General features: G+C 44.2%; 1 protein-coding gene across 6 annotated transcripts in view; it reads right to left on the bottom strand.

The window, feature by feature from the left end:
* The window catches only part of RCL1 (RNA terminal phosphate cyclase like 1), a 72304-nt gene that overhangs the window by 11454 nt on the left and 33167 nt on the right, over window positions 1–27683 (bottom strand). For 3 of the 6 annotated variants that reach the window (XM_036261101.1, XM_036261106.1, XM_036261102.1), the window contains exons 3-8: window positions 27243–27418; window positions 21708–21782; window positions 13780–13904; window positions 8650–8775; window positions 4474–4630; window positions 41–144 (exon numbers count right to left, since the gene is read on the bottom strand). In XM_036261101.1, coding sequence (XP_036116994.1) covers window positions 41–144; window positions 4474–4630; window positions 8650–8775; window positions 13780–13904; window positions 21708–21782; window positions 27243–27418 — 763 coding nt within the window. Of the gene's footprint in view, window positions 1–40; window positions 145–4473; window positions 4631–8649; window positions 8776–13779; window positions 13905–14055; window positions 14182–15715; window positions 15830–21707; window positions 21783–26374; window positions 26433–27242; window positions 27419–27683 lie in introns of those variants that run through there. The other 3 variants (XM_036261103.1, XM_036261104.1, XM_036261105.1) reach the window with 3 other exon arrangements.

Here is a 27683-nt window from a genome sequence, read left to right as displayed (position 1 = left end):
AAATTGGACGGCATAATGAGGCTGAATGAAAACAACTCACGTGTAGGGAGAGAGCGGTCCTAGCAGGACTTTGGAAACGTCCTGCTGTCCAAGGGTCATGAACAATAGAGCTAGGCTTTGGTTGGTCGAGTCCACACATCCACCCTATAAATACAAACACTTTCAAGATTAATCGTTATACCAACCAGAAAATGGAAAACCAAGAAAACAGTCACAAATACCCAGAATATCAGAACCACAGCAGAGCAGGCTGCAAAGTTCAAACAATAATAAAACAGATATGGGTCTTTTAAGAGTAATCCTTGTATCAATTAACTTTGGAGGGTTGGACTAACAGTTCATTGAAACAACTGTATTAGCTGAGCCTATCAGAATAAATAGACATTCAAGTTTACTGAGGTATATTTAGAGAAAAACAAAGCTTTCCCTTCATAATTAAAGCAGCAGCAGGGCACATAAGCAAAAAAGCATAATCAGGTCTAGGAAATGAATAGGTAATTAACAAGGCTGAAGTGAATGTGGCTTGTTTAATGTCACAGACCACCACAGTCAATCTGACATGAAAGGACCTTAACCTATCACATGTAGCCAATCACATTCAAAAACCGCTTGCCAAGTCACATTAGTTTCTCCTCTTGATGCTTCCTGTGTGCCTTAAAAGTGAAGAACTATTAAGATCAAATCCTTCCATTATTATTATTTATGCATTATCCCTCCCCCTCTTTCCCTCCTTTTCCTTCAAATCAATAAGCAGAACAGAATTCTTTTCACAGACTTTCTTCTGAGGAGTGACTGTTTCGGTTACCTTTCTTCTTTTGTTCCTGGATTTCTCGACCATTTCAGTCATTTTGCTGCTACTACATGTGTGCATGACTGCTGTTTATGTGTGTGCCTTAAAAATGTCTTTATTTCTGATCCTTCTTTCTGAGATAACTTTATTTAAAACAATTCAAACATATTGTACAGAGTGAAAGTAGCATGACCTCAGTTTTCTTCCTATTTTGTACATGTCACAAAAAGAACCCAGTTTTTGATGATGGCACATCACTGTCCAAGCCTAGACTCCCAGACTTTAAAAAGAACAGGTGGCTGCTGGGTACACCCTCTCTCCTTTTTAAATGCATACAGTGTAGGGAATATATTGATCCCCAAGCACAGATATTTACTCTGCTGTCAGATTTCATTTACAACAATGGAGTAGGAAAATGTAAGGGGGCTTATCTTACTGCTAGCCTTTATGAAAATCTACTGCTCTTCCTAAACTACCTTAAAGGACAATATTTACCTCACTAAGCAAATATAAGGACAAGAAGAGGTATATTTCCACACAAAAAAGAAAACCTGACCCATGGAAACTACGAGGACCAACAAGTGTTTTTACAGAACTTGCTTCCTTTCACAGACTGTTTAAACTGTCCTCTTCAATTTCTGCTGCTACAGGACACCATGGAGGGGGTGGTGGGGCCACCCACAACAGAGGATGTAGCCCTTGTGTCAAGTGGCTTCCATCTCACTGAGAAGATGAGATATGAGCAGGAACCAGAACCAACTCAAGGCGGAGTCAGAGCTATGCAGCAGCTGAGGGCTGTGGGCACCGGGACTGCCACTCACCTGGCACCAGAGGGAGGCTTTGGGAGGTGGGGACCTGAACTGACCCTGGAAGGATGAGCAGGGAGTGAGGGAGTATGACCCAGGGCCATCAAGGAACAGCCAGGAGGCCAGCCTGAAAGTGACTGCATGCTGTCTGTGGAGAAATATGCAAAACTGCAGGGAGACGCGGAGTAGGCAGACTGAGGGCTTTTCTGAGTCCAGCAAGGTTCTGACTTTATCTTGGAAAAGTGAGAAGCCAGCGAAGGTCTCTGAGCACAGGAGTGAAAAAGATCAAGTGTTTTAGGAGCTTCGGACTAAAGGGGTGTTGGAGAGGATCTGGAAAGGAATCCTGCCTCTGCAACAGGGGGGAGCCAGCACACAAAATGGGGTAGGGAGTGGGGGTGGGAGGCATGGGAGGAGGGCAGGAGATGGAGGCAGCAAAAAAGATGGATAGGAAAGGCAGTTCCAGAAAGCCTGAAACAGAATCAAGAGGCCTTGGTAACTAATGAGACATAAATAGAACAAGAGTGATTAGACCAGAGAATTAAAACTTTGATAAAAAATAAACAGCACCTTCAAAGGGGATATATTTTTATTATTCATTTAAACCATGTCACATCACAGGCCTATAAAGAATTATTCATAAAAACATGAAGCATTTTCATCCTTTTAACAACTGAAGATCATAGACACACAAAAAGGAAGTTTTCTTTATGACTTAAAAAAAACAACCTTGGTACAGGCACAATGAAATGGTTTTAGGTAGAAGTTCACTCAAGCAGAGAAACTAAAATGACCTGATCCAGACTGCTTGTTCTCTGCGGACCTGCCACCCTGCTCCCACCCTGAGGCCTGCGACGTGCTATTTATGGGGATAGAGCCCGCACTCCAGGGCTGCTCTGTAATGTGATGCTTCCAGCTCCCCAGGTCTGCTGGAGGGGAAGGGAAGGATCCCCAAGGTCAGAGAGGGCCTGCCAGCCACAAGGAAGGGAAACCCTCCACAGTCACCAGGGGCTTGGGGACACACATACAACACATTCTGACTGCACAGATGTCCAGGTGACCAACTTCCTGAACTAAGTGACATGGTAACCTCTTTAATCGCTTATTTACTCCCAACTTTTAGTTACTACCCAGCTTTAAAAAAACAAAACACTAACTCAAATATCACACAGTGGGCTGATTTAGCATCAAAAAAGCTAAGCCCAGACCTTGACTACGCAAGAATTGTGAGAAGATGCTTCCGTCTTCAGGAGGATTTCATTTGATGGGTATTTCTTTCCACTACTATTTGCCAGCTGAATGGTGAGCAGAGGGAGTGGAGTCACTCTACTGAAGACACATTATAAATCCTCTGTCTTCCACTTTAATTAGGCGAACATTAAACACATCCATTTAAGACCTGGACATCTGAATGAACTCTGACACTGTTCATTCTTACTCGTTTCACCGTGCAACCAGAGATGCTGCTGAGAATGGTGACTGGAGCAGGGGAGGAGACTGTGGCCATAAGCTGTTTTCCTTAGCGAGGCCTGTGCAGGGATCAATACCCATGAACCAGGCATCATTCTACCACAGTGATTAATAAATTACAGTGACAAAAAGAATTAAAAAATAAAACAAAATCACCACCTTACCCCTGCCTTACTGGTTTTATTTCACTGGGTTCACATATGATTTTGCTACGTTAAAAGCTTCCTTGGAGACTTTAGGAAAGAACCCAGAAATGTCTAATAACTGAGAAGACACAGATAAATACAGAGATGAAAGGCTCTTCGGCTGAAGAAAAAAAGACAATGTACAAACACTATACACCATCTAATAGCAAATCACCCAGAGTAAAGGTTTTGCTAGAATTCAGCTCAAGAATGTGGGGCCTCACACACATAGCACAGAAGTGGGCCATCCCTGGGAGCCTGTCCTGGAGTCTGCATGTTGAGAACAAGGGCTCACCTTCTGACATGGATCCAAGGCACAGACAAGCGGGAGGCCTGAAGCCAGACTTGTGACTCTCCTCTAACATGGACCTAATGAATATACTTTCAGGTATGTTCGTCTTAGTTCTCTTGCCCTCACCTCTCCTTCTCTCCTGATTTCCTTGCTTATCTTAGGTCACCCCGACTATTTTGGAGAAACAGAGCACAAGCGGATATATGTCTACATGCACGTTGCTCATACGGATCAACAGAGAGAACACAGTGGCAACTGAGAGGACAGGTTGGTCCAACTGGTCTGAGCTGTGTCCCATCAACAGAGCCGTAGAAGCAAATGACAATCGATGAAGTCTTGTCTTCAGCTTCTGTCACCCTTTCTCTGCCCTGTGTTCTCATCTTTCCAAAGCCCCTGCCGTGCTCTGGCACAGGCCTGCCTCCCCTAATCATTCTTCTATGCTCCAGAACACAATGAAAACTCTAGCCTACTGACACTATTTTGTACCTGAGTCAATTGTGACATACAAATCCAGATGTCCAACTTCTCTTGAAAAACCTGAAAAAGATGAGCCCCCATCCTCACATGGCAATGGCAGGGGGATTTGAGAGACGTACCTGCTTTGGTCATGGCAATGTATCCTCTTCACTCTCCAGTCACCAGCCAACCTCCTTCATTTCTAACCTTCTCACTGTATAACTCTGTTTCAGCTCTTTAACAGAGTCTATCTACACTGTTACAACTTACCTGCCCTGTGTCCCAAACCAAGGGGCTGGATCTCTGCTCATTGACTAGTTTAGCTACTCCATTAAACTAGTTCATGTTAAACTGTTTAATGGGTAGGAAGAGGTTAACTCCTTGGAAGAGGAAGAAAGTTGCTAAGGAGTAAGAGGGGGGGACAAGGAACCGCTTCCTGATGGATCCCCTCCCAACTGGCAGAGGCCGAGGACGTACCCTGTAGATTTCTTCAAGCAGCAGCTTGGCACAGTTCCTGCCCAGGTCCTCTGGAAGCACTGCTGCTCCCTGGCCCTGGGGGTTGGAGGTCAGCTCAGCACTGAGGAAGGTGCCGTTGGTGGTCTCGGCAACCAGTGACAATCCAAAGCCTGGAGACCTGGGGATTCAAAGGCACAGACACTGAGCAGGGTTAATGAAGTGGGGTTCACAGTCACCAGCAAAATGAAAGAGAAAAGAAACATCTGTCTGATGGCATTCTGTGTTGTTACACTGAGTTCCCACTTGCTTACACTGGAAATAGACGTGGCTTCGTGAGGGCACACTCGGCAGAACCACAGAAGGTGCAAGTTTGCACTGCTTTTCCTATTCACCCTCCTGTCCCTCCCTTCTCCTGCCCCTCCCACACTGTAAAGATCCTACTGTGAGAGCTTCAACAACATTAGCAAGGGTTACCGGATACTGAGCACCTACTTTCTGCATTTCTGAGTCAGGGGCTTTGACACTACAATTCTGCAGAATAGACATTACATGCCCACTTTAGAAATGAGGAAATGGAGAAAGTAAGCAACCTACACCACCTCCACACAGCTAGAAAAGTGACTGAGATGTGTTCCAAATGCAAGTCTTCTAGACTCCAAACCTACCCAAGTTCACCACCACAGCCCTCACGCACAACCAACCCCGCAGGTGTAAGTGACCACCTCATTACAGCTCCTCCTGGAATACATGAAGCTTTTCCCCATAAGGAAAAGTACCACACAAGCCAGAAAGAGCCTAGGCAGGCACACCTTTGTTTTTGTCCCCGAGGGACATCTCTAATTCAGAATTCAATACAATCAACGAGCTGGCACTATGTTCTCTCCCAATGCATCCAGAACCTAACGCCCTCTGGTCCAGGACCACAGCTGACTCATTCATTCATGAATCCAATAAACATGAGTGGGAAAGCTTCCACTGGCCAAGAACTGGGGGCGCTGTGGTATATAGAAGAGTGCCTGCCCTCACCAACTTTAGTGACAACCAGTCTGACATAAAACAAAATCAGTCCATAAACAATAAAACAAGAAGCACCACTCCACAAAATTTCCAGATCTGACACCTCAAGTCTACTTTGTCCCATGCTGTTCAGGCAAATGTGTCACTGGGAAAGGAGCAGCATCCAGTCCACACACAGCACAATACAGACCTGCCCCCTTTGACACAGTTTAACACATACATGTTCATGGAGTACTTTCTTTTTTTTTATCCTCATCCAAGGACATTCTTCCATTTTTTTGTACAGAGTGGGAGGGAGAGAGAGGAAGAGAGAGAGAGGGAAACATCGATGTGAAAGGGACACATCGAGTGGCTGCCACCCACACGACCAACCAGGGCCGGGGACAAACTGCAACCGAGGTACATGCCCTTAGCGGGAACCGAACCCGGGTCTCTCCGGACCGCAGGCGGACGCTCTAACCGCTGAGCCAAACCGGCCAGGGCTCATGGAGTACTTTCTACACACTCAGCCAAGGTACTTGTTTCAGAAAAACTATGTGTAACATAAATGATGTTTCAAATGCATTATATGAGTTCACTATAGGGAAAGACTAATTTCTTTTTTTAGAAATCGATGATCCATGCAGCCCAGGGTTAATAACACCTGCCAAGGGAAGGGGTGCAGTGAGTTACCTATGTAATCAAAGGCCTCAGGACACTGTGTGTGATGCTTAACAAGCTAACACCATGCCACCCCTCCATCATCATGGGACTTCCAGCACAATCTCAAGTTGCTTGACCAGGAGGAGGGAGGAGACATCAGCTCTGCAGAAGAGGCAGTGATGTGTGAAATTAGAGAGTAGGAAATGGAGAGGAGGGAGAACCAGAAGATGAGCTGCCATTACTGCTTTAACCCTCTTATCTGAATGTCCCAAGAACAATTCTCCTATCCATGTGAACTTTTTGAGGTATGTGTACTTGTTATTATAGTAAACTTGATAGTTGATCAAGATCATTCCATTTAACATTATATTTGTTTTACAGAAAACAAGATAACATAGTAAGCTTTATGTGTACTACTCCAATTTCCCCCTCAGTTGGGGTGTGTGTTATGAGTCCTATTTCAAGTTATGCTGACAAAGCAGCTGGTCACCAGGTGACCTCACTGAAGATGTGCATTAGTACAGTGACAGCCTCCCAAAACTTCCACCCAGTGGACTAGTGTTTTTCTTAAAGCTGTGACTGAGAGAGTCCAAATGGCACCACACTGGCCAGATGTGCATGCTGGTCAAAGTACTGACACGGGCCACTAGGAATTGCTGGCCCATGGCCACAACGGTAAACTCTCCCTCGATCTCACTAAGCCAGCTGACAAGCAAACTTCAACGACTCGGAAGAGGAAAATACCACCCACAATCTGATCATGTCCTAAGAGAAGGAAGACCACTGTGCCATCTGTAACTTAAGATTTAGAAAACTAAACAAAATCTATCATACGCTGTTTTTGATTTTTTAAGGGGGCTTGGAGTTGATGACCCATGAGTCTACATATACCCACAGCTTGATACATTGTGAGCTTCCTACAGTGTGACCACGTGCTGGGGTCAGCTGAGTCGTCATTATAAAAAGCCACATTGGCTGGTGGCAGTATGGCCTTCAGCCTGCTCTGCTTCATCCCTGGCCACCTGGTGGTAGAGACCACGGCCTGACAGAAAAGGCATTATCGCGATCAAGCCATTCAGACAGCTGCTGCCCTGTCCTCCCATCCCTGCAATCCCTTCTCCCCAGAGAGCTGCTGACACAATTACAGATCTGTGGCCAAGAAGGAGAGAGAAAGGAAAGAATGGCCTTGGCAGCTCCCATTTCTGCAGTACCTACTCTGTGCCAAGCATTGCCTTAGAGGCTTACATGTGTGATCTTTACATCTTTACAGTTACCTAGGGATGCAGGCATTGCCATTACCACTCCCATGGTACAAACAAGGAGAACACTGATGATATTTGAACAATGCACAGGTTTGGGATCGTCACTGACCTTTCCAACCTCCAGAAGAAAGGGCCAGCTTTGCACACAAATCCTTTCCCAACTCTAACCTCTGACACCACCACCTTTGTCACTTTGGACTGTGAGCCACTATGGTGCTTTTAAAACCACCTTCATCTTTCCCTTGGGCCTCATGAAGGTCAGAGATGGAATAATGCCTACCCTTCCTTGACTCTCTTTCCTTCTTTGGCTGAAGTTTAAAGGAACAGCAGATGGAACATCTGTGAAAAGGTTAGCTGTTGCACTTAGGGAAGACTAGACCTCTTAACCCACTACTGTCCATCTCAGCCTCTGAGATCCTTACATTTAGGAAACACAACCTGAAAACTTCAGATTCAAAGTACAAAGATACTGTCACACTAAAAAATTTAACAAACATCAGCAAAAACAAACCCACACAGATAAAGCAAATTTGGAAAAATATTCATTATTAACTATAGGTAGCAGGAATATATAGGTGTTCACTATACTATCCTTTCAATTTTTTTCCAGTTATAATTTATATTTGATATCATTTTATATTAGTTTCGGGTCAATTTTTCTTTATGTTTAACATTTTCAGAGTAAAAAAAAAAAAAAAAGGTTTTAATTGCTTCCCTAAGTCACTGGTTTCTAAATATACAATGAAAGCCTAAAATAGATATTTTCATTACATAGATCATCATTAACTATTTGTTTTCTAAAGTGAGGTTTTTCACAAAGGCTTTTACTAAACTAAACTCCAATCTGCAATAACAACTTTCTTTGGCTCTAGGGGTGTTGTTCCCCTCGATGGAGAGAGAATCTGACTGGCACTCTAGCCAACAAAGGATTTTTCCCTAAACTGTTATTTACTCAGGGTGGAAGAACATGTTTACTTTAACTTTTTGTGGGAATGGAGTACAGATGGGATTTAAAGCTTAAAGCACTGTTTATAAATAGCCAGGTTTTCATTCCCCCAGGCCAGGGACTGGCCCCTTACCTCCCAGTACCAGCCACTGTGATGCTTCCAGGAATTATTGATGACAATGGCAATAAGTTGGAAGAAAATGAAATCTGAAATTGTTCTTCCTCTGGCTGCTCAACCTCAGAGCTAAAGCTTTAGCTACAGTCAGGACATGAGGATGAGAAAGGCTAGGGCAGCTGTGGAATTCGGCTCCAAAATACACAGGCACTTACTTCCCAGAGTTGATTCCTTTCATGTGGTCTGTGTAAATATAGATATCAGGTATAAACTTGTTGAGGATGCTCCTTGCAGAATCCACAATCCGGTTCGCCATCTGAGGTGACACACGTACAGAGTACCTACAGCCTAGAGTTAAGGGCATCATTCTGCTTGGACTTCAGAACAGAGAAACACCAAGAGCTAGCAAACATTTGTGAAACTGTACTGCCCAACTGGGATTTCTAACTGCATTTTATTTTCTGACTGTACTTCATTACTTAACTGTACCATCATTCATTTTTGTATTTTTTTAACTTATTACTATCTAATTTTATATTAGAGCTATGAAAGGCTTACTGCTCATGGTGAAAACAAACAAACAATACAAAGAGTTGAAAAGTAGAACCTCCCAACCCTGATCCAGACTTCTTACCCACACCCCTGCCCTTAGAAATGATTCAACTCAATTCTGGAACAAATAAAGGCATCTGCCTCGTACAGCATGAGCCAAGCTCCCTTTGATGTCTTCTCTGACCCCCCCCCCCCCCCCCCACTGCTGTCACCAATGAGTCTCTCAGAACCTACGACCAGAACATTTGCCACACGGGGCTGACCAATCCACCTCCTGGCCTGTTGACAGGGAAAACAGAAAAAACAACAGGGGAAAAAAAGCACAGTGGCTGCTGCATGGAAAGATTAAAACAGGTTAGATTTTTAAAGTTACAGAGCTTATTTTCAGTTATTTAAGTATTGGTCACTCCATTTGTGGATGATTCAGACTCCTCACAACTGCTACTGCATGGTCACAATACTGATAATTAGCACTTTTCCAACAGGGCACCCCCAGAAAAGAGAGAAAAATATCAGCAACTCAAGTACAAAGGTCGGTGCCTGAGGAGATGGGAAAGAGAGACTGGCTCTCCCCAACCCTGTAAATCAAATAAAAAGTATGTACTGAGCACTTTCAATGTGCAATGCACGGGCATAAGCTAGCTGCATATGCAGGACAAGAGGCTAAAAGAACACAGAAGTAACAATGTGATCTTCCCACTTCCCTTACACAAAACTCACATGGCAAGTCCAACAGGGAAAACAAGGTGTGTGGTCTGCCCATTTCGGCCGAACTCTTCAAAAATTACGATCAATAAGATTTAATTTTCATTTGAGCTGCAGAACAAAATGCTCCAAGTCTATATAAAAACTTGAACAGTATCTAGCTTCCCTTTTTTGATCCATCCTGAACATTCCACTCAAAGACCAACCTTCCTCACACTAGTGAGAATCTCTCAGGAACTCTGAACCCTCCCAGATCCTGCTATCAGACGCTCTGGCCTGCTTGGTGTTCATCCCTAACCCGGCAACCTCACCCCTCCATCCATCCAAATTCTCCAAATTCTTCATTCCTTCGTCCTTCAAGTCCAGAGTTCCCTCTCTCTGAAACCCTCCAGCCATCACCCAAATGTGATCTGCACTTAAACTTACCACCCATCTCCCTTCACACACACATGTTCCTGCTTGTCAACGCGGCTGCACACTCCACAGGGGAAGCGGCTCTGCTGCTGAGCCCCTCAGACTCTCTAATACACTTTTGTACTCAGAAACATTCAATAAATATTTGACTTGACTCAAAGGACAAACTGAAATGAGGAAAGAGCAAAGAAGGATTGATTTTTCAATACACACAGAGTCCAGTTACATCACCACCTCTTCTGTCCAGAATGTACTTTTGACCACAGGCAGCTAAGACAAACAGTCCTGGGTCTCATACCCTTTGGACCAGGTGGGTGCTGTCCTTCTGAGGCCTGAGGCTGCTCACTCTCTCTAGGAGAGCAAAGAGGTCACTATCCTGACACATCATCCCACAGCGTTTGTGGTTCCCAAAGTTCTTTTAGGTACATTATCAACTTACATTATTAGGCTCATAGTAACTCTTGGGCGAGGGCTATGTATCCCAGTCCAAGGGCTCATACTGAAGACAACTGGGTCACAGAACTAAGATTCCCATTAAACAGATCCACTTCCCAGAGACAACCCCTTCCCCTCCCCCCTCCTGAGATATGGAAACCAGGGGACAGTGCCTGTTCAGGGGCTGTGCAAGTCTATGCTAGAATTCAAGCAGTGAACTGAGAAGGGAAAGGAGCTTAAACTGGTTACATCCCAGAGTCACTATGGAGCACCTGGCTTGGCATGGAGGCCCTACCAAGGAACAACCATGGTTCTAGAGTCATACTGTGCTGAAGTCCCAGCTCTAGCTAACGGCATCATCCTGGGTCTGATGTGCTATTCTCTGTGCCTTCACTTCCTCATTAGTAAGAGGATAGTCATAATACTGTCCCCACAGGGTATGGGGGCTCAAACGAAATAATGCATGTAAAACAATTAGTGGTGCCTGGTAGATGGTTGGAGCCCAGTAACTGCCAATTATTGCTTTTCTTACTATTGGTCCAAGATTCAAACCCAGAGCAGAGGTTCTTATCCTTTCAGAAATCAGAGAGCCCTCTGAGAATCTGATGAAAGCTATGAACACACACTATTACAGATAATTTGGGGGTTATGAATGTCCTGAAGCTCATTCATGAATACCACTTAGAACTCATATCCAAGAGGAAGTTCAAAGCTACAGTCCAAATGGAACTCCAGCCTTTACCATCCCGAGGACTGCAGGTCAGCGAAACCCAAGGAGTGTGTGTGCGTGTATGTGTGCGTGCATGTGTGCGTATGTGCAGAGGGAGAGAGACTGATTCCCATCCCTACAGTCAAAGAAAGGAAACCAGACTGTCCCACTCCTTCCAACTCACACCCAACTTGTGCCTCTACCCCAGATCATGAGCTACCAGGACAAATGCTCCCTTCTTTCTCACCCCACATCAGGCAGGGGAAGAATGAGAGTGGGTGGCATTAAACAGACAGTAACGGCACCGTCCAGTCACAGCTGTTGGCAGGAACCAACATCAGCTCCCTCCCAGGCCCTAGCCAGTCAATCAGAAGGGAAAAGAGGCACTTTGGGCGGAAGTTCATTAAAACCACAAATGCACAGAAGAGAGTGGAACTGATTCCCCCAACTTGAGCCCTCCTGTGGGGACACAATCGCCAAGCTCAGCTCAACAGTTAACCAGCCTGGCAAGTAAAAACCACAAACCAGCTAAAACTGTTTCCAGAGGCACTGTTTTCTTTCCAGGCTCCAGTACCGGTTTGCAGGTGATCTCAATTCAAACCCACATTCCTTGTGAAATGGGCTGTTCTGCAGACCAATAGCCTGAATGTTTGGTTTGCAGACAGGGATCTAAGCAAGGGTGCTGCTTCTGATCTTCCCAGGGTGTTTAGAGGAAGAGTGGGGAGGATTCAGGGGTCATACCCCCTGCCTCAAGCAAGGGGAGGGGTTTGGGCCCTCACCAGTCTCTCTCTGGCTCAGATTCTGTAAAGGGAAGGCTCTACAAACTCCAGAGGGAGAAGTCAGGGAGGAACAAAGTCAAAGCCCAGGTGCCTGGGGCACCACAGCCCTCCGCGTTCATGTTCTCCTCGACACAATCCAGGATGCTCACTCATTTCCCAGAAACATCAAAGGCTTACTCATGAGGCTTTAGACACCCAGTGGAGAGAGTACCAGGCAGGTCCCAGTGTGATAGCCACCATGAAACCCATGTTGTTACCACAAGATGTGTCAAGACAAACAGCACACGCTGGAAATCACATATCCAGACTAGAGAATGGATCCTAAACAGTTTACCACCATGGTAGGAAACAATCTCAAAACACAAACTGAAATAGACCTGGAAGCACAAGGCTATAAACTGCAGCATTTTTGGCAACAGGGAAGTCAACTACTCGTCAACCTGAAGGCTCCCAGGACAGGAACTATTTCTCCCCCACCTGCCTACTTTCTCCTCATACACAAGGGTATGGGCCCTAGGTGGTCCTGGGATAGCCACACAGACAACAGACTATACTACAGGGAAGCTTTGCTATAACCTCCTCTGCTCTTAAAGATCTTACAAAGAACTTCAGGCAGCACCCCAAGTTTGATCTTTTGTCTCAAAACGGCCGCCTCTGCCATGGATATGCAGCCTGCCCTATTCCATGGTCCTCACCACTTGCTGCTCAAGCTAATGGAGACCTCTGAAAAACCAGTCCACTGCCCACTTCTTTTCCTCCAAGTAAGCCTACCCTGAAACCTCCTGAGAAATACAAAACTTGACTCTAAGCACCTACCCCATCCCTGACAGGGAGACATCCTGGTTGACCCCACTCTGTCATACTCCCTAAGGGAAAGCCACCTGCCAACCCCATCCAGTGCCCTGGCCGCCAACACCTGCTCTTACCCAGATCTTGTCAGCACCTAGAAATTTACCACTTTTAACATCTGAAACCTCCCAACAATTCCCTAAACACAATTTCTGGTTCTTCTACGCAGATACATATCTGCGTCCACTAGAAACCTGTTAAGATTACCAATTCCATAAGCATGTGCTTTCTGGAGCCCACGGCCATCACTTCAAACAGGCTCACAAATACGCCCTGGGACCCATCCTTCTGCACTGCTCACTACCTGTTAATCCACACCCGCCCCTGGATGAAACTGGCCCTCCTGCCTTCTCTGCTTCTCCCTGAGGCTGCCAATTGCTGCTGGATGCAGCCACACTGCCATGCAGTCGGCACCATGACAATTTCGGCTTCAGCTGAGCCCACACTGCTGTTCTACAGCCTTTTTCTTATCTCTAGTTACTATGCCCCACTGAGACATCTTTACCACCCTTGTCACTCTCCCTTATCACACCCCTGCCAACCCCCTTATCCTTGATCCCATCCTAACTCACTGAGAAGGTAAAACTCCTCCCAACACCCTTCCACTCACTTCCAGACAAATCTAGAGCCACCTTTACCATATGCCTGCCATTCCCAATTCAGCCCTTTCCAAACAATAAAAGTTACAGCAGCTACCATTTACTGAATTAATCAATCTAGTCATGATGAGGCAGATAATAAAGCATCACATCTCAGCCAATAATTATAATTTCACTGTTAAGACTTTTCCATGATTGTTGTCTAAAATGTAAATAACCCTGAGAAGAAGCAAAGTTGTTGTGAGTCACTCTTAGTGAGGCTTGAGAAAAACATAAGAAATCTGAACCAAATGCAAAGGATACGCCATTCCTCTGATACGTTTGATTTTTCCTGGATCTGTGAGCTGAATGGGCTTCAGGACCTTCCTTATGGGACATGAGAAAAGCACTTCACCTCCTCCTCCAGGAGGCATTCCCCGTCGCACAATCTGCTCATGGTGAGAAAGAAGGGCAAGGATGCAGCAAAGCGTAGGTGACCCAGACACCCAACCCAGTAAGGTTTACACCAAGGGGCTCTTCCTTGGAAGGGAGACAGGCATTTCACATTCAACTTGGCAATTCCTTCAAGGTCAGTTGCACCTGATGTTAGCTTCAAGAGGACACATGATGAGCAAGGACATCTCACAGTATGTCAGAAACAGCAGCAGACACTGAGCCAGCATGTCCCAAAGTCAGGCGGGTCTTCAGACTTTGAACGAGGGACTGGCCGGCCTAGTCCATGAGTTAATCATATTTCAACCCCTTTTTTCCTATGTAATTATCTGATCTATCAAAACTTGATTACAGTCATGCACTGCTTAACAACAGGGTATGCTCTGAGAAATGCATCGTTAGGTGACTGGGTCGCTGTGCGAACATCACAGAGTATACTTAAACAACCTACATGGTAAGGCTACTACATATGATACAGCCTACCGCTGCTAAGCACACTGTATAGCACATTACTCTACTGAATACTGTAGGCAACTATTACACAATGCTAAGTATATGTATATCTAAGCGTATCTAAACAGAAAGGTACAATAAAAATGCAGTAAAAAAGATAAAAAATGGTATACCTGTATCAAACACTTACCATGAAGCTTGCAGAACTGAACGTTGCTCTGGGTGAATCATGAGTGGTGAGCAAATGGGAAGGTCTAGGACATGACTATGCGCTACTGTAGACTTTATAAACACTGTATACTTAGGCTACATTAAATGTATTTACAGTGATACCTCGGTTCTCGAACATAATTCGTTCCAGGAGGACGGTCGAGAACCGAATTGTTCGAGAACCGAAGCAATGAAACCCAATAGGAAAGCGGACTCCACAAAGCGTGACTCTCTCTCTGCACTCACACTGATGACGCAAGCAAGGCGCGCTGGGCCGAATGAACGCCATTCGGCTCAACTCGGAAGTTCGAGTTCCAAATATTTGTTCGGATTCCGAGACAAAAGTTTCTCGAATCCTGATTTGGTCGAAAACCGAGGCGTTCGAGAACCGAGGTATCACTGTATTTATTTATTTATTTATTTTAGAGAAAGAGGAAGGCGGGGGGCAGAGACAGAAACATCAATGAGAGAGGACATCGACTGGCCACCTCCTGCATGCCCCCCACTGGGGATTTGGTCCACAACCTGGGCATGTGCCTTGACCGGGAATCAAACTGGTGACCTCTTGGTATATGGGTCAACCCTCAACCACTAAGCCACACAGGCTGGGCTACATTAAATTTATTTAAAAATATTTTCTTTCTTCATGCCCAGCCCGTGTGGCTCAGTGGACTGAGCATCGTCCCATGGACTGAGAGGTCCTGGTTCAATTCCCGAACAGGGCACATACCCGGGTTTTGGGCTCCATCCCCAGTGGGGGGCATGTAGGAGGCAGCCAATCGATGTTTCTCTCATATAAATGTTTCCATTTCTCTCTCTCCCTTATTTTCTCTCTAAAAAAAAACAATAAAAACATTTAAAAAATATTTTCTTTTTTCAATAAATTAACCCTAGCTTACTATAACATTTTTACTCTATACATTTTAAATTTTAAGCTTTTATAATAACACTTATCTTAAAATACAGTGTACAGCTGTACAAAAATATTTTCCTTCTTTCTTTATATCCTTATTCTATAAATTTTTTTCTATTTAAAACACTTTTTTTAAAAGAAACTTTTTTGTTAAAACTAAGACACAAAATCACACACATTAGCCTAGGCCTACACAAGGTCAGGATCAATATCACTGCCTTCCAACTTCACCTCTTGTCCTTCTGGAAGGTCCTCAGGTCACAAATGGAGCTGTCATCTCCTTATAACTATGCCTTCTTCTGGAATACCTCCTCAAGGACCTGCCTGAGGCTCTTCTTGAGGAAATGTGTCCATGGTGCTTTTCTTGGTTCATTTCTTATTTTCATCATAGATGGTAAGCAGGTAATGCACCATGAAGATTCCTATTAATGAAAACTTTTTGGTACTGGGACTTCATATTTTCAAACTTTTTAAGAAGCTTTTTGAGTTCTGCTAGAGATTCTGCTAAACCCTTCACTGTGAATTTTCTTTCCCTTCTCCTGCAGTTCCCTTTTCTCTTGCCTCTTCTTCAGCTATGCGTTCCTGTCCCAGTTCCAACAACTCCTCAATGTCAGCCTCACCCACACGCAGGTTAAAGTTGTTTGCCATCTCAACCACTGCCTTGTGATTTTTACAACTTCCTCAGCCTTGGAAAATCCTTTGAAGCCATGGACAAACCCCTTGAGTGTCTTCTTCCAGATGCCATTCATACACTCCTTGGTGACATCACCCCAAGCCCAAACAAGGCTCTTGAAACAGTCATGAATATTTTAATCCTTCCAAAATTGCACCAGTGTCTTCCTCGTTGCAGCAATAGCCCAGGCAAAGGTCTTCCTCAGGTAGCAGACCTTAAAAGCTGCTGTAATTCCTTGATCCACTGGTTCAATCAAAGAGGTGGTGTTTGGAGGAAGAAACACCACTTTGATGTTGGGATAAAGATCACCAATAAAAGGAGCATGTTCAGGAGCACTGTCAACAATATGCAAAATCTTGAAAGGTATGTAACTCTCCAAATAGTAGTTCGCCATTTACCAACATAGTAATTCAAGAGGGCATCTCTGAAGAACAGGTGGGTCATCCATGACTTCTTACCAGTCCTGTAGTACACTGGCAGTGTGTGCTTATGGATATGCTTAAAGGCCTTTGGGTTCTCACTGTGCCAGCTCACAAAAGGTTTCAGTTTGTAACACTACCCCCAAGAAAGACTACTATCCTGTCCTTAAAATTAAGCCTTGAAACCTGGCATTGACTTGGCCTCCTTACGGGATAAAAGTCCTTGCAGGCATCTAATTCCAGAATAGGGAGGTTTCATCCACACTGAGTATTTGCACAAGCAAGTAATTTTCCCCCACAATCAGCTTATCTAGAGTATCCCAAAATTCTTCAGCTCCCTGCACATCAGCACTCACAGACTCACCACTCACTTTCACATCATGTAATGAATAACCATTCTTTTTTTTTTTTTTTTTTTTATCCTCATCCGAGGACACTTTTCCATTTTTTGTACAGACAGAGTGGGAGGGAGAGAGAGGAAGAGAGAGAGAGGGAAACATCGACGTGAAAGGGACACATTGAGTGGCTGCCACCCACACGACCAACCAGGGCCGGGGACAAACTGCAACCGAGGAACATGCCCTTAGCGGGAACCGAACCCGGGTCTCTCCGGACCGCAGGCGGACGCTCTAACCGCTGAGCCAAACCGGCCAGGGCATGAATAACCATTCTTAAATCGTGTAAACCACCTACGGCTAACAGTAAATTCAACACTGTAATTGAGTCTAGCCTATTCTTTCAACGTCACAAACAAACTTTTTGCTTTGGCCATGATTTTCATAGAGATAAAAGAAATACGCTTCTGTATCTAGTCTTCAATTCAGGTCATTAGAAGTTTCTCCAAGCCTGATATAGGCCCTCCTCAGATTTTTGTTAGTTTCATTGCCTTTAATGAGGCAGACCCTTTAAGAGCTTCCTTCACTTTGTTTTTGTTCTTCAAGATCATAGCTATGGCACAATGGGACATGCCTGACTGGCGAGCAATAACCATTACTGATTTTCTACCTCTGTAGTTCTTAATTACTTTTTAATTTTGTTTCCAGGGCCATCACTCAGCATAGCTTCTTACTGGCAATGTTAACAGTGAATTTTGTTTTTTATGGGTTTCTTTTTGCCAGGGCAAGCAATAATTTTTTAAATTAATTTATTTTGTTACAGATGTTTCCACTTTTTCTCCCATTGATACCCTCCTCCCAATCCCCACACCCTCCATCCCCAGCATTGTTGTCTATGTCCATAGTTATGCATACATTTATGTAAGTTCTGCGAACAGTGGATTTTGTACACTTAGCGGCCATGAAAAACAAAACAACATGAGATTCAATCAAACACAAGAGAAAATGATGCAATCAAGAGACGTGGCAAACATGTGATACATGAGGCTGCTGCCGGTGTAACACAGCATGTGTTTTATAGCCAACATTTTTTGGGGGGTTAATCCTCACCCAAGGATATTTTCCCACTGATTTTTAGAGAGTAGAAGGGAGAGAGGAAGACAGAGAGAGAGAGAGAGAGAGAGAGAGAGAGAGAGAGAGATCCTTTGGTTGCCTCCCACACAACCCCCACTGGGTCTAGGGATCGATCGATCCTACAACCCACATATGTGCCCTTGACTGGGAATCGAACCCACAACCCTTTGGTCCACAGGCCAATGCTCTAATAGCTGAGCCAAACTGGTTAGGGTTACTCAACATTTTTTTATAAGTAGTAAGAGTACACTCTAAAATACAATAAAAAGCATAGTATAGTAAATACATAAACCAGTAACAGTCACTTATTGTCGGTATCAAGTATTACGTACTGTACATAATGTGTATGGTACTTTTCTATAACTGGCAGTGCAGTAGGGTTGTTTACACCAACCTCACCACACACATGAGTAATGTGTTGTGTGCTATGATTATGACAGCTACGTCACTAGGTAAAAGAGAATTTTTAGCTCCATTATCTTATGGGACCACCACTGTATATGTGGTCTGTCTTTAGCCAACATGTCATCATGCAACACATGACTGTACTAAAAATAAAATTATTTCCCCTGTTTAAAAACATCAATTTAAAAATAGAGATGCTAGCCCGGCCAGTGTGGCCCAGTGGATTGAGCGCTGTCCCATGGACTGAGAGGTCCCAGTTTGATTCCCGGTCAGGGCACACCCCTAGCTTTCGGACTCAATCCCCCAGTAGGGGGCATGCAGAAGGCAGCTAATAGATATTTCTCTCTCACATCAATGTTTCTATCTCTCTCTTCTTTCCTCTGTCTCTTAATAAAAAAACAAAAAAAACTCAATAAAATCATTTTTAAAAATATTTAAAAGGTAGAGATGCTAAACAGTTTATGATATCCAGTGTTATCACACTAACTTGATATAATTCCTTTCAATAGGTTTTTAATATACTGAAAATTCTCAGGGGCATCCAAGTTGGAAAGCCCTGGACATAAATTATATCTAGATGATCTAGATTAGAAAAGCATTATTGCCCAGCTGGTATGGCTCAGTGATTGAGCATCAACCCATGCATCAAGAGGTCACCAGTTTGATTCCAGGTCAGGACACATGCCCAGGTTGTTGGTCCAATCCCCAGTGGATGTTATCTCTCATCGATGTCTTTATCTCTCTCCCTCTCCCTCCCTCTCCCTCTAAATCAATAAAGAAAAAAATGTTTTTTAAAAAAAAGCAACATTATGGCTGGAATACTGGCTCTACTACTTATTAGTTGAGTGACACAAATGGAGTTGTTACAAGGAGGAAGGAAGGAATACATGTAGGAGGTTTACAACAGTGCCTACCACAAAGGAAGTGCAATATAACTGTTGGCTACTACTGTCATTACTAAAGGACCCCTTTCAACTCCAAGTCTGTCATGTTTGGTTCACGCCCTGTGGGTCTTCTCATAAATGAGTGACTTCGCCGGTCAAGATGGCGGCGTAGGTAAACGTGGTATCGCGTCCTCCCACAACCACATCAAAGTTACAACTAAACTACAGAACAACCATCATTCAAAACCGCCTGAAATCAAGCTGAATGGAAGTCCTACAACTACGGAATTAAAGCAGCCACATCCAGACTGGTAGGAGGGGCTGGTCCCACACCCAAGTGTGGCGGATAAAAATCAGGAGGATACCTCGGCTGGGAAGGTGAGGGGCCCCCATCCCACACCAGGCACCCCGCTCAGGGTTCCAGTGCCAGGAAGAGAAGACCCATAACTTCTGGCTGGAAAAACCTGCGGGAACTGAGGCTCAGGGAAGCTCCTTAAAGGGCCCGTGCACGGACTTATCCAACTCGCTCCCTCTAAGTTTGGAGGGGAGGCAGCTCGAGGGGCACCAGAGACATACAGAGAAGAATTGAGCCGTTTGGCATTGGAACGAGGGCTGGAGAGGGGGTTTTCTCCGGGACAAACATGCTGTCAGAGGCCTTTGTTCCTTTGGTGAGCCCTTCCCGGGGGCGCAGACAGTCACCATATCTGAGACTCCAGCAACCTGGCTCACACTGGTAGTCCTGCCCCGGTGACTCCCTGAGGCCCTGCCCCACCCAACTTCCAGACCCACCCAAGCTGTTGCTTAATCATAGGATTGGCCTGTCTTGGATCCTGCTTCAGGTCTTTCCTAAATTCTTTCAAACAAGCAGCATCTGGTCTCAGATAGCCCCATACCTCTTGTTAAGTAATACACAGAAACAAATACAGGGAGGCAGCCAAAATGAGGAGACAAAGAAACAGGTCCCAGATGAAAGAACAGAACAAAACCCCAAGAAAAGAACTAAGCGAAATGCAGATAAGCAACCTAACAGATGCTGAGTTCAAAATACTGCTTATAAGGATGCTCAATGAACTTAGTGAGAACCTCAGTGAACTTAGTGAGGGCCTCAAGAGCATAAAAAAGGACCAGTCAGAAATGATGAATGCACAGTCGGAAATGAAGGAGGCATTAACTGAAATAAAGAATAATTTACACAGATTCAATAGTAGAGTACGTAAATCCAAGAAGCAAACCATTGATTTGGAATACAAGGAAGCAAAAAACACCCAATCAGAACAGCAAGAAGAAAAAAGAATCCAAAAAATGAGGATAGTGTAAGGAGCCTCTGGGACAACTTCAAGCGTGCCAACATTCGCACCTTGGGGGTGCCAGAAGGAAAGAGAGAACAAGAAACTGAAAACCTATTTGAAACAATAATGGCAGAAAACTTTCCTAAATTGGTGAAGGAAACAGACATACAAGTCCAGGAAGCACAGAGAGTCCCAAACAAGATGAACCCCAAGAAGCCCATACCAAGACACATCATCCTCAAAATGCAAAGGTTCAAGACAAAGAGAGAATCTTAAAAGCAGCAAGAGAAAGGCAGCTAGTTACCTACAAAGGAGTTCCCATAAGGCTGTCAGCTGATTTCTCAAAAGAAACTTTGCAGGCCAGAAGGGAGTGGCAAGAAATATTCAGAGTGATGAAGAGCAAGAACCTACAACCAAGATTACTCTATCCTGCAAAGCTGTCATTTAGAATCGATGGCCATATAAAGACTTTCCCAGACAAGAAAAAGTTAAAGGAGTTCATCACCACCAAACCGTTATTATATGAAATGATGAAGGGCCTTTTTGAAGAAAAAGATAAAATATATGAACAAACAAAATGGCAATGAATACATATCTATCGACAATGGAATCTACAAACAAAATGAACAGGCAGACAGAAACATTCTCATAGATACAGAGAACATTTTGTTGGTTGTGAGATGGGAGGGGGGTTGGGGGAATGGGTGAAAAAGGTGAAGAGATTAAGAAGTACAAATTCATTGCTAGACTAACAAACCTCAAAGGGAAAGGGGTTGGGGGGGTGGGGAGAAATAAATCAAAGAACTTATATGCATAACCAATGAACACAGACAATAGTGTGGGAAAAGGCGGGAGGGGGATGGGAGTGGGGAGGAGGGGGTCAATGGGGGAAAAATGAGGAACATCTATAATACATTGAACAATAAAGATTTTTTAAAAAATAAATAAATAAATGAGTGACTTCAAATGTTTCTCTCTCTCTCACACACACACACACACACACAGATGCCATACACTCTTCCAATGAGTTGGTAAGAAAGTGTTTTACACAGATACATACAGGCAACAATTCATACATCCTTACCTTTAGCTCAAGTGATTCACCATCAATTCCAAACTGTTTCAAAAGAGGGAGGGCCGTTGCCTTAAGAACATCAACCTATAGAATTGTTTCAGAATAAAAAAAAAAGTTTCATTACACCTTGAGCAGATGGAAAGAAGAGCAAGCCCATGAAGGAGGTGGGCAGAGCAACCAGGTAGATGATGTGTAGTCTGGTGAAGAGAAAGGACGCTGGCTCGTAACTGAGGGCACGGGATGACTCCCCTTGAGTAAACTGAGATTTTTATGAGCCACTGGCTGCTCTGAGCGCTTCTTCATATAGGACATGGAGACTTACACCTGCCTCACAGGTCATTGTCATGAGCATCCCGTGAAGAAAGCACAAGACACTGCCAGGCTCTGACAGAAAACACACTGGGACCTCTGCCCATTCTTTTAGGTATAAACACTGTGGAAAAAAATACCAGATTTTTAAATTAATCTCTTCCCAACATGGTTGTTTAATCTTTAAAGCCTGTGGCATTCCAAAGCCAAAGCAAACCCAAAACATCACTCAACAGCTACTTAAGAATCTTGCCAGTGCCACCACACAGACAGTGAAGGGGCAGCAGTGGTTCTACAAGACAGTGAGGACACCACTGTCCTTGTGGGGGAATTGTCGCCTCAAACTTCCTGAAGCAGCACAAACCCACAACTGCACAGTTGATGGCAAGACTGTGCCAAGTATCCCTGCTTTCTCCTCTCTACTCAGAACTCACACCTGGGGTCCTCCCTGTTCACTTGTGTATTCCTTAGAGTATAAGGATGACATTCAAATCACGATGATCTAACAAGTCAGTGAATGCTGCATCAACTGCCATATGGGGGGGGGGGGCCTACACCCTTACTTGTTCCCAATGGGCAAAATGCTATTTCTCAGTACTGGGGAGCTAACCCTATCAGGAGGCAGCACAAGCAGAGGGTGTAGGGAAAGCGCTGGTCATGGTTCAGGCTCTGTCTCTAGTGAGCTGCATGGCCTCAGATGACAAAATCCCAACTGTCTGGATTTCCTTGTCTCTAAGGGAAGGGGAGGGTCTCAGCCTGTCTTCAAGATGCTGCCCAATCCAACATGCTGATTCAACAGAATGATACTCCAATAAGGCTTTCTAGCAGAGAATAGGCCCCACCTAAATATTCTGCTAACAGAAAATTAACCTGAGGTAGAAATGCCCTATGAAGTCTAGGAACATGTTGAGAATGGATCAGGTGAGGCAAAAGCAGTTACTAGGAAATCCCATGAAGATTAGCTAATTTCAACCTAAATATTATCGTTAAACACACCCAAATACTTCAAACATGCATTTGGGATTGCTAGAACCAAGAATTCAGTCTAGGCTAGTATTAAGGGCAGCTGGGGAGAAGGCCAAGCCGAATTCTGGAAAAACCAGGGTATACAAGGATGTGGGTTAATCTGCTCACATGACTCCCTGGAACTAGGAACAGCTCTCCTAGGGACACGAAAGGCAAGAAGATAGAACAGCCCTTCTGGCTCATCCTACCTGTACCTGGAGTCATATAGGATACAGTGAGATTTACTCGGATGGTCAGCCAGAAGCCCAAGTATAACTCCAGGTGTGGTCCTGACTCCTGAATCACTCTCCATCTGACACGAAGGGCAGGCAACCAGTGTGGAGGGGCGAGCCTGGAAGAGCACATGTAGGCTTGAGTCCCACTCTGCCTCTTACTAGCTGTGAGACCTGCCTATCTTCCCTGGGCCTTGGATTCCTGCTGTGTAAAATGAGGGGCTGGACTGGACATGTCTCAGTCTCCTCCGGCTCTGCACAGTAATTTCAGCAGAATGGAGGTGGCCTGCAAGTTCTACTTAAGGGAAACTGAGTAGTCATTCTGGGGTTAAGAAGAAAAAGCAAAAGTCTGACCCAAGTGGCACCTCAGGGCAAAGGCGTCAGTTATCCTGACAAGTTCAGTCAATCAACAGGTAGAAATGTCATCAGATCCATGCCAAATAGAAGAGAAGAAACTGCTTTCAGTTACCTTGTCTGAAACAGTGACAAGAACACCTACCTCACAGGGTTTGTACAAGAATTAAAAGAATATGGATACATTTATTTACCAGAACAGTGCCCAGCACACAGCAGACTTTATTGTACTTCATTCCCCTTCCAGGATGGTAATGAAAAAGAATGGAATCTTCACTCACCATCCGACCAGGATATTAGCACCAATAAATATTTAATGGGGGTTCTGGTGCCAAATCACTGGGTTTCAAAGGAGACATCCTGGAACTTTGCTTCTCATAATTTCTCCCCGTTTTCTATCCTTTTGCCTTTCAGGGGAAAAAAATGTCCCTAACTCATTTATAGGGTTCACCTCATTTCTGCTTTTGATGCCCATCCCCTTTGGACTTCTGCAGGAGTTACCCTTATTAAACTCCCTAACCCCTGTAATTGTCCTCAGCCTACAAGTAAGCTCAAGTCTTTCATTTAAAAAACTATTTCCAACTCAGCATTTCAGGAATCATCCTACCAAACCTTCTGGATCTCCTACTTTCCATGGTTCTCTTTCCTGCTCACTCCTCATCCTGTGATGTCCTTACACTTCAATGACACTGCCTCTCAAAGGTCAATAAAACTTCTCATTGCTCAATCTCCCTGCCCAATCCTCAATCAACTCCTGCAAAGGCTGACTCTCTGGGTCCTCCCTGGTTTTTCCGAACTCGGCTCCTGCTTGGCTTCTCCATACACATCTACCTCCACTGTCACTGTCTGCAGCTCCCCTTCCCCACTCACACCTGAAACACTCACTTCCTCTTCTGTTCTCAGCCCCTGAGACCGTGGTGCGAAAACTCTAATGCTCAACCCAGGCCAGAAAGGGAATTTAAATGAATGACAAGATCAGCTAAGACCTCCAGCTAACCAGAGAGTGGAGAGATCATGCCTTTTCCAGAGGACAGCTACTACTCAGCTCCAATGGGAGTCTGTCGGGGAAGAACTGCCATCCACTGCTGCTACATCAACCTACTATAATGTAAAATCTGGGTTCCAAACATGAACCTTCATTCCAGATACACATACCACCACACTGCAGGCCAAAGGAAAAACAATGGTAGGATTAACCAGAAAGCCGCTGGTGTTCAACCTCGGCACTGCTCAATCTCATTCTCCAAAGGATTTAACCATAAGTGGGTAAGATACTGATGACCTATCTCAGGCTCCAGACAGTAATTTCCAACTGCCAACCGCACAACCTATGCGGATATCCTCCCAACATACCAAAATCAAACACATCACCCATCATCCAACCACAATTTTCCTCTTCCCTGTGTCAAACTCTTTCTGATCACTATCCTTCAAGTCAACCAGGACAGAAATTGTGGAGCTATTTTATGAACACTTCCATCTCCAACTGGCTGTCAAATTACGAAGTCTCTCCTGCACACTGCCCTTCATATCTGTCCCTTCCTTTCTACTTCCACTTCCATTATGTTCAAACTGATTGACACCCCTCCAATTCATCTGTTTCTCAGCCTCCAGAGTTCTCTTCCTAAAAACCAGACTGACTCTGTGGTTTCTCCTCCTCTAGAAGACCTCCCTGACCCTCAGCACTTTGCTCGCACCTCTATCAGAGCCCCGAGGTACTCAGCCTGGTAGTCTCCCCAGATGTGCACAGCCGTCCACCCGTGAGAACAAGTTCCCTAAGGGCAGAACTCATCATATTCGTCCTGCTGCAGAAAGTAAAGGTGGACTTGAACGGATGGGGAAACCATGTATTAAAGAGAAAGCTCAAAATAAAGAAGCTACAGACTAAAGAAGTGACTCTGTCTAAGATTGGGTACATTTATTTTATCCTGGGTTGGAGCCAAGTACTATCCAAGGTCATTTTAGTCTTGCAGGGAGCAAAAGCAGATAGTCCTGTAGCATATGAAAATAGATTTTTTTTTAATACTCCTGCATAAAAGAGGTAAGTACTATTTCTGGGGAATTCATCAACTAATCTTTGTTAATATATAAACATTTAATATAGCCGGTGATAACAGCTTTTAAGATTATTTAGCAATTATAGAAAAAGAGTATAAAACTGGGACACAGTGCCAAACTCCCCCGTACGCTTCCTTCGGGGCCTTTCCCATTACCTAAGGCCCTTCCCACCCTCCACCTAACAGCACAGAGGCCTCCTCTCGGGAATACTTTCAACTGAAGGGTCCAATTCCTAGAATCTTCTAGGAAAATGCAGAAAAAAAGCAATCCTTTGAAATTAGTTTAAAATTCTAAACAGTTTATTCAACATTCCTTTACAGTTAAGAATTTCGGATCATGCACCGTACTCAGATTCTAGGAAAAGAGTTTATGTATGTACCTGAATTCCCAAGAATTGGGGGAAAAAAGTCTTTTACTGCCCAAGAACACATTAACCAGGTTTATACTCTGATAAGTGTATAGATGAATACCAGCAGTCTCCATTGTGCGGTTCACTGAACCACCTAACTAGTCTCCCTGGTTACATTCTGCCTTAGAAGCTGCCCCTTCACTGGTCTTCCCCCTGCCCCCCTTTTTTATTATTTTCAGATTAAAAAAAAATTATTTTCAATTACACTTTACATTCAACATTATTTTGTATTAGTTTCAGGTGTATAGCATAGTGGTTAGAAATCATATACTTTACAAAGTGTTCCCCCTGATATTTCCAGTACCCACCTGGCACTATACATAGTTATGATAATATTAATGACCCTTCATCAGCTCAGTTCCATATCTGTAGAGGTGAAGATAAGAGTTCTCAGTCAGGACTTCACATCATGGCCATTGGCATGAAGAGACCATCTCTGGACAGCAAAGCATCCAAATGTAAGGATCCTTCCCTCCCTATGAGAGGTCTAAGGTAGGTATAGACAGGAATGCTCTAATCTCTCTAATCTCTCTCTCTCTCTCTCTCACACACACACCAAAACCCATCCTAGACTGGCACTAAGACAGTTGTGGTGGCCACAATGAAAATTCCACCTGTATATTAAACTATCCTCCCCATACATGCGGGGAAATTAGCCTGCTTAATAAGAAGGTTGCTGGTGCCCTCAAGCTATCAAAGCTCACATATATCATCCCTGTCCCTATGCCCTTTCTCTAAATCTATAAACTCTTCTCAGTTTGAATAAGTCAAGATTATGCTGCAACAATGCCAAGGAGATATTATTTTCTAAAATTTTGGTCTGTTGCTGTCCAGCCTCAGCTATCACATGACCTTACAAAAGTTTCACTCTCACACACTTCAGCCAACAGAGTCCTATTTCATGTCAACTATGAGACTGCAAGCATCTGTTCTGAAGGTTCTTAGACACGACAATGAAAGGCACCTTGATAACTGGTAACAATCATCACTAAATTTGATGGATTATGAATCTTAGTTTATCTGTGTCCTGGAGTGATTAATCTCTACATCTCAAGGTAAACAAAACAAAGACACTCGACAATAAACCTGTGCTTTATCAGTAACTTGTTTCTCAAAAGTCGGGTTGTGCTAAGAGGCAAAACAAAAATCACACCATGGTTTGGCCTTACTACTCACCGAAGGGTCAACCTGGTCATTGGTCACTCCTCGCAAAACTATTCTTAATGGGTGCTTCATAAATGGAGCCAGGCAAAGAAGACTCTCCAGGTAATAGCCGATGCTGCGAAGGACACTGCAGTCATGTTCCACAGACCCACCGTACAGGAGGCCAGGCTGGTAATATAAGGTCGTTCCTTACACAAGAGGAAAGAGAGCCACATTCATCAGGGAGGAAAAATACCTCAGTGTCACAACAGCAACAAAAGCAGTGAATCCCAAGGGGAAAAACTGACACGGGCATCTAAGGGAGTTCAAAATGCCACTCCTATAAGCCCACACTTCAGTTCCAAAGCTGACTCATTACTGCTAAGCCCCTGTAATAATAATAAACTGCGAGTGTAATATAATAAACAGTAATAAATCACGCTCCTCCATAAACCATCTGAATTGCCAAAGTTG

Source organism: Molossus molossus, unplaced genomic scaffold (genome assembly GCF_014108415.1).
Source record: "Molossus molossus isolate mMolMol1 unplaced genomic scaffold, mMolMol1.p scaffold_m16_p_14, whole genome shotgun sequence".
Classification (NCBI taxonomy): Eukaryota; Metazoa; Chordata; class Mammalia; order Chiroptera; family Molossidae; genus Molossus; species Molossus molossus.
The sequence above is the reverse complement of the archived record's forward strand: the minus strand, read 5'-3'. Positions and strand labels throughout refer to the sequence as shown.